The sequence below is a fragment of the Saccostrea cucullata genome, unplaced genomic scaffold (genome assembly GCF_032062105.1).
Source record: "Saccostrea cucullata isolate Sc308-1 unplaced genomic scaffold, CSIRO_AGI_Scuc_v1 ctg4077, whole genome shotgun sequence".
NCBI lineage: Eukaryota > Metazoa > Mollusca > Bivalvia > Ostreida > Ostreidae > Saccostrea > Saccostrea cuccullata.
In genome coordinates, this window is record NW_026931781.1 from 37,634 (window position 1) to 44,680 (window position 7,047).

The window sequence follows — 7,047 nt, forward strand, 5'->3', positions numbered from 1 at the left end:
CCTATTCAATATGTAATCGCTGTATCAGAAGCAGTACATCAATATTTAGTTACAAATATAATCTTAAATTTGAATGATGCATAAATCAAGCATCAATACACATGCCGATTTCAAAATCATTATTTATAAAACTGAAAAACTAAAAATTTAATTGAACCAATCAAGTTTATTCCTATACTTATCATTTTTTTTTATCTATTCCATGAAGAAACATGAGTATATGTATATGAGGTCATTTTAAAAAGTCTTGATTTCAAATGTTTTATGCAATATTAAAACTGATTATAAAATTCTGATTCAGAGTTTATTCCTATACTTATCAATTTTTTTATCTATTCCATGAAAGAACATGAGTATATGAGGTCATTTTTAAAAAGTCTGGATTTCAAATGTTTTATGCAATATTAAAACTGATGATAAAATTCTGATTCAGAGATAGACCAGTGTCCTTTGAAGTGAATATGTACATAAAAGTGAAACCGCACATATATAATTTGACCTATATGAAATCCAAACAGATTTCATTTAGTGTTGTTTTAAATTCACTGTCACAGCTTTATGATAGCTATAATAAACTGGCATGACCTCTACACTTGTTTTCATCTGTTCTGTGATATATACATGATCTAGTATAGTATCGCCCTCTGTTGTTGCAAAATGTACTTTCTGCACAAATCCAAAAATCTCAAACATTCTTTGAATCGGTCCATCACATTGCGCATCTTCATTAAAATCTCCAAGTACAATGCAGTGGGAATACCGAACCTTAAAGAAGTCTACAATCTTTTTTAGGCCATCAAGAAAGCATCTGACACTGAGAACACTTGGTCGATATACAACTATGATTACAGTGTTTTCCTCATATAGCTCTATAGCCATTCCCTCAATATTTTTTTCAGGTAAATCACGAACTAGAGCGTTTTCCTTTCTCTTCTTGTAAATACCGACACCTCCTCCTTTGGCTGATCGAAGTTTAGCAAAACCATTCATACTTTCATCATATGACTGCTTTCTTGTGGTGTGGTTGAATTCGAAGTCGTGAATTTCAAAGTCCTTCATATTCTCATTGTCCGTCAGCCATGTTTCTGTAAGACATATAAAGTCTGCTTGGAGCAATCTGGTATCACTTTTTAGGTCTAGAATATGTCCCCTTAAACTCTGCACATTAAGCAGGACAATCGTTTTGAAACTTCCATTTTCAGTGCAGCATTGCGGATAACCTTCTTTGGGGATTAATTTTTCCATCTTTAGCAGTGCTGATTTTATGTCTGGGTTAGCGTAAATTTTCTTCAGCAATGCATTTTCATCTCTTGTTTCTATGAATAAACCATTTTGTGAAGTGACACGGCTTATTGCAACATATGCCTGTCCTGGGGCGAAAGTACGGTCTAAATTTACAACAACTCTGTTTATTGTCATGCCTTGAACTTTATGTGCTGTACATGCCCATGCAAGTTTCAAAGGAAACTGGTGACGAATAACATTCTTTGTATTTTTCTCCCTGATGTCTTCTTGTAATCTTTGAATCAATACCTCATTTCCATGGCTTGTCCTTTTTCCTTGCAGTCTTCCAACATCCTCACTATCAAAAATTATTCTAATTCCTTCTACCCTGTTTATTTGCTGAGCTTCTCCAAACTCAAAATCTGAAATATGCCCCATTGCACCATTTACAAGTCCATCTTCGACATTGATATTTCTCGTCAGCATTACTCTAGCATTCACTGAAAAAAGCAAAGAAGCAGAGAGCCCATCTGTTCTTGTCCTTATGAAAGGTTTTTCACGTAGAGTCAACTTTCCAGTAGTATTGTCTTTCTGATAATCTTCAGCAGCAATCTCTATCAATTCTCCACAGTTTGATCGCAGCATCTTCAGATTATGTTCATTTGTTTCTTCGTTTGTAGGATATACATGGAGTGCTTCATCTGGTCCTTCCCTAATGCATTCTTTTAACATTGATATTGCCTCTTCCGATAGTGGTTCATTTATTGTTCGAATCCTCAGTGAATTCAAAACTGAAGCAAATGCAGCGTCATCGCGTTGTCTCATTATTTCCTCCAACTCAACGATTTTGAAGAAGTCTAACCAGTAATCTACAGGATATTCACCATTTTCTTCGTACAATATTTCCACCTTTCGTTGTTTCACAGGAGGTAGTTGGTAAAAATCTCCAACAGCTATAACTGAAATACCACCAAAGGGTTCCTTGCATTTTTTGATTTGCACCAGGCGTTCGTGAACATAGTACAAGAGTCGCTTGTAAACCATAGATACTTCATCAATGATTAAAATCTGCAAAGAAGCTATCCTTGACCTCATTGCACTTAAACTTTGTTCTTGCAGAGGTTCATATGGAATGCGTAGAGCTTTAGTTAAGGAAAATACGTGATGAATTGTGCTTCCCCCAATATTGAAAGCTGCGGTTCCTGTAAAAGCTGTCAGAAGAACAGACAAATCTGAAGGAGACGAAATCGTTTTCTCGAAAAGTCTGGAGGCTTCATACTGTATAGTCTTAATCAGATGGCTTTTTCCTGTCCCTGCACCTCCAGTCACAAAAATATGTAATGGTTCTATTTTCTTCCCAGCCACTTTTTTCAAACACCATTCACGAACCAAGTAGAAAACCTGCTTTTGTTTTTCATTTAAACTTCTCAAAAAAGGAAGGATTTCTTGTCTTGATGTAGAATTTTCCCTAATATGATATATCACATCCGAAGAGTTGTCATGTTCAATTTCATGAGTGATTTCTGGTTCTCTATTTTCTGATTTTTCTGTTCTCCTCTTTTCGTTAAGACATTCTTCTCGATTCTTTTCAGTTTCTGGACACAGGTTAGCCCAAGCATCTTCAGGTTCGCCATAAATTTCTAAAGTTTCTTGCGCATTTTCAAGGGCATCTTCATTCTTTGAGAATATAACCCTATTTTTTTCAACTACATTTCTGACAGATTGCAATCTGTTTTCACTTCCTATTCTCACAAACCCATTTTCAAAAAATGTCTGATAAAAGTCAAATCCAGGCGGTTTCAGTTGATCTTGAGTCCAGTATGGAAGGAAAAGTTGCAGTATTGATTGAAAATACTTTTCTGGTGCATTTTCTGGATTGAATCTGGGATATCTTACTACAGCTGGCTTAGCTCTTGTTCTTTTCTGAATGTAACCATGACCTTTCTTTAATTTATAAACACCTTCTTTTTCTCCATGGGGAATCTGAGATTTTGCAAGAACACGATACTCGGAGCAAAATTCTGCAAGACACATTTCAGGGAAAGGAGGTAGATCTGGACGATTTTCATATCTTTCCACTACATTTGTCATCCAAATGCTGTCGTCATCATCTTCCATATCATTTTCACCATTTTGTACACTTTTTATTTGTGAAAGAGGTTTACTCAGTCGAGTTGGATTTTCACCAATAGGAACAAAAACAACTTTTCTTGAACTCTCTTTCATTTTTAGATTGCAGATTCTGTATACTGCTTCTTGGGCACTTACTTCTCTATGATTGAGATAAGCTGATCCAATTCTCTTCATCGTTTGACGAGCACTTAAGTTTCCTTCTGCAGATTCTACTTGCGTTTGTTTCAGCAGCATTCCCATTTCCCGTTCTGACTTTGAAATGTATGAAATTATATACACAATGCAGCTGAATGGATCAAAGATATACTGTATGTCCATATTTGCATCCCAGCATTTGAGAAGACATGCGTTGTATTGGTTTGTCCACATTTCATCTGGATTTCGTTTCAAGATAGTAGTTGATTTTGCAGATAATACCCTATGTGCTTCTTCATAAACATCTTGAGATAATTGTATATTGGAGAATATTTCCTCTGTTGTTTTGCATCCATTCATATCATCAAGAACTTCATCCCAAACACGCAACAAAATATCTTTTGCTTGAGATTTAGACAACCCTTTGCCATCTTCACAGTCCTCAACATCTTTCTCACATTGCCTTGTAATAAATGTTCTTTCTGATGGTGGTCTTGGAAAGTGAAATCTACAATCTGTTCCCTTTTTCCTACATGATTTTGAGTGACTTTTGCTGTGTTGTTGAACACCTAGAACAATTCTTCGAAGCTCTGCGTCATCATTTTCACAAGGTAAAGCACATGTGATATATCTATCAATGAAATCACAAACAGTTTCCTCATTGTCTTCATCAACTTTGGGTGCATTCTCAACCCAGTACAAACAGTGCATGTGTGGAGAACCCCTTTGTTGAAATTCTACTCTCACAAAATAGTCAATAACATTCCCTATTGGTTTTGATGGTGATAAAATTACATGCCTTTGAAACATATGGAATCTATGTTCAAACATTCTTGCCACAGTTACTGGATTGCTTCTCAAAATTTCACTTTTTTCTGACCAGTCTAAATCAGACAGGGATCTAGGATCATTATCATGATGCAATATTGATCCAATAATTTCATTCCACCTGAACTCAGCCGCCGAAAATGAACAAAACCAAGTTGGAATTCCTAGTTGTCGAAGCATGGCAAAAAGATCTTTCTGAGTAGCTGACCAATACGCAGGAGTTCCTCGAATAGGTTGCATAAAGCGTAAAGCCTCATTATTCTTAAGGAGATTACACAGAACATCTGGATTCTGTAACATTTCTGATGTCACTGCTTTTCCAGTATCAAGCTTTGATAAAGACTTTCGGATTGAAATTTGTGTTTTCTCAATTACTTGGTTTAATTCTGACATGTATTGAGAGAAGAAAATGTAATTTGTGTCTTTAGCAAATCTGTTATCTGCATTCATAAGTCTGTTGTTAAAATACCTTGATAGAGTTATCTTTACATCTCGATTTTCATTCCAGGAAAAGTTTCCACTTGGAAATAAATGTGGAAAAGTCTTTGCTTCGTTACCTTCTTCTTGCAACATTCGAATTGGATTTTTTCCTTCACTTGGTGCTATATTGTAAATATCGTCAAAGTAATGATCAAGAACTTCTTGTGCAACATCGACAGGCTGTAAGCATGTATCAGTAACAACCTCTGAAGTCTGATCAATCTCACCTTCTTTCACTTCCTCATCTTCAAATTTCTCTTGATCTTGGTCAATGGTCTCTTTTGGTAGCAAATCATTTTGGTCACTATTTCCCTCCCAATTAGTATTGATTTCAACATCCTGATACCATTTGTTCTCTTTCTTTAAATAATCAAGAGCCATCTTTATGTGATTTGGATTGACAAATTGGTATTCAAAATAGCCCTTGTAAGCTAGTTTGCGTTTCAGTTTAACTCTTAACAAGAGATTGTCATCGTGACTTCTTGGTAAACTTGTTGCCTTTTTTATATTTGATGGCACACAAACAACAGGCCCATGCACATTTCTTTGACCACCTTGTGGAAGAGCCATCACTTTCATAAAAGGAATATGTAAAGCAATTAAATGCTGCTCCAAACTGTTCAAATTGGCTAGATCATTAGGAATTTCCTCCAGTGACATTTTATTTACAGCTGCTTCTGCTGGAACATTACCACTTAATATTTTCCTATGACAAGTAAAACATATCCACAATGATGACTGTGGGCAATGCATTGGACAAGACAATGTACACTCATGACAGTATTTCTCCTGTATACATGCCTTTGCAATTTCATGTGCTTGATGTCTTCCTTTGTACATTTCAAGAGTGCATCCTTGAACTTGGTGTTCAAACAATAAACGATGACAACAGCAACATGTGTATTCTGGACCATTTCTTACACTTTCCCTGAATAATGCCAAAACTTCTTCTTCATCTTCAAGCTTTACTTTCAGTGTTTGTCTCTGATTAAAAACTGCCTCTTTCTTCTTCTTTTTCTCATCCTCACTGAAATGATATTTCATTTTATTAGCAGTCTTAATCTTCTGTTTATGTTCTTCATCATTCTTGTATCTTCTCTGTACTTCGTTGCTTAACATTCATTCGACTCTGTGTACTTCATCATTTTTGTATTTCTCTGCACTTCTTTGCCTAACATCCATTCTGTGCAGTTCATCAATCTTGTATTTCTCTGTACTTCTTTGTCTAACATCCATTCTGTGCAGTTCATCAATCTTGTATTTCTCTGTACTTCTTTGTCTAACATCCATTCTGTGTACTTCATCATTCTTGTATTTCTCTGTACTTCTTTGCCTAACATCCATTCGATGTACTTCATCATTCTTGTATTTCTCTGTACTTCTCTCTTTTACACTCTCTCTATGCACTACATCTAAACTATATTTCTCAATGCTTCTTTTTTTCTTATATTGATTATGACCTTCATCAGTTTTATACTTTCTTTTGCTTGCCTCCTTCAGTTTCAACTTGTGTTCTGCATCCAAAGAGTATTTTTCCACACTCCTTTCTTTTGCTTTTGCTTGGTAAATTTCATCACATCTATATCTATATTTTCCATCTGCGATTGCCTTTAATCTAAATTTCAAGTCAGTCTTGTACTTAAGATTTTTTGATCTTAATTTCTTTTCCTTACAATTTACATTCTTTAGTTTCAATTCATGATCTTTCCTTAGTTTTTTTGTTGATAAACAGACACGTACATTCCTCATGCGGTTTCGATTTCTGCGTCTTTCCCTGTATCCCTCTTTACCAGTATGTGTTTTTAAAGAACCAATTGTTTCATTCTCAGCAACTGTCAGCACTACATTGTAATGATTCCGATTCTCATGATCTAGATAAATTGATCCTATGGACTGAGTATTTGCAGAAGGTTCCATCAATCGTCTTGAGTATGTAATCCAATGATTTTCTGTATATGTGTGTATATCAATACTCAATAGATGACAAACAGCCATTATTTCTAGTTCAGTTGCCCATGAACCATCATTTGACATCTTTGTTATAGAAAAATGATTTTCTACAGAACTTTCTGCCTGTCTAACAAAAGGTTTGAACAATATTCTATTGTGGAGAAGGTGTTGACACACTGCTGATCGAATTGCATAGTGATAATCCTCCACTCCAGTCAAACAAAATGAAATAGCTCTGAAGAAACAATTACCATCCCTTTGAATTTCAACACACTCAATAGGTGCACCCACTTCTTG

General features: G+C 35.4%; 1 protein-coding gene across 1 annotated transcript; it reads right to left on the reverse strand.

The window, feature by feature from the left end:
- Positions 1 to 525: 525 nt before the first annotated feature.
- On the reverse strand, positions 526 to 5,919 carry LOC134233522 (uncharacterized). The gene has a single exon (XM_062715494.1). The coding sequence runs from the start codon at positions 5,917 to 5,919 to the stop codon at positions 526 to 528; it is 5,394 nt and encodes a 1,797-aa protein (XP_062571478.1).
- Positions 5,920 to 7,047: the final 1,128 nt, after the last annotated feature.

Coding starts and splice junctions, on each gene's coding strand:
- LOC134233522 (XM_062715494.1), bottom strand. CDS start 5,919: ATGTTAAGCAACGAAGTACAGAGAAGATACAAGAATGATGAAGAACAT.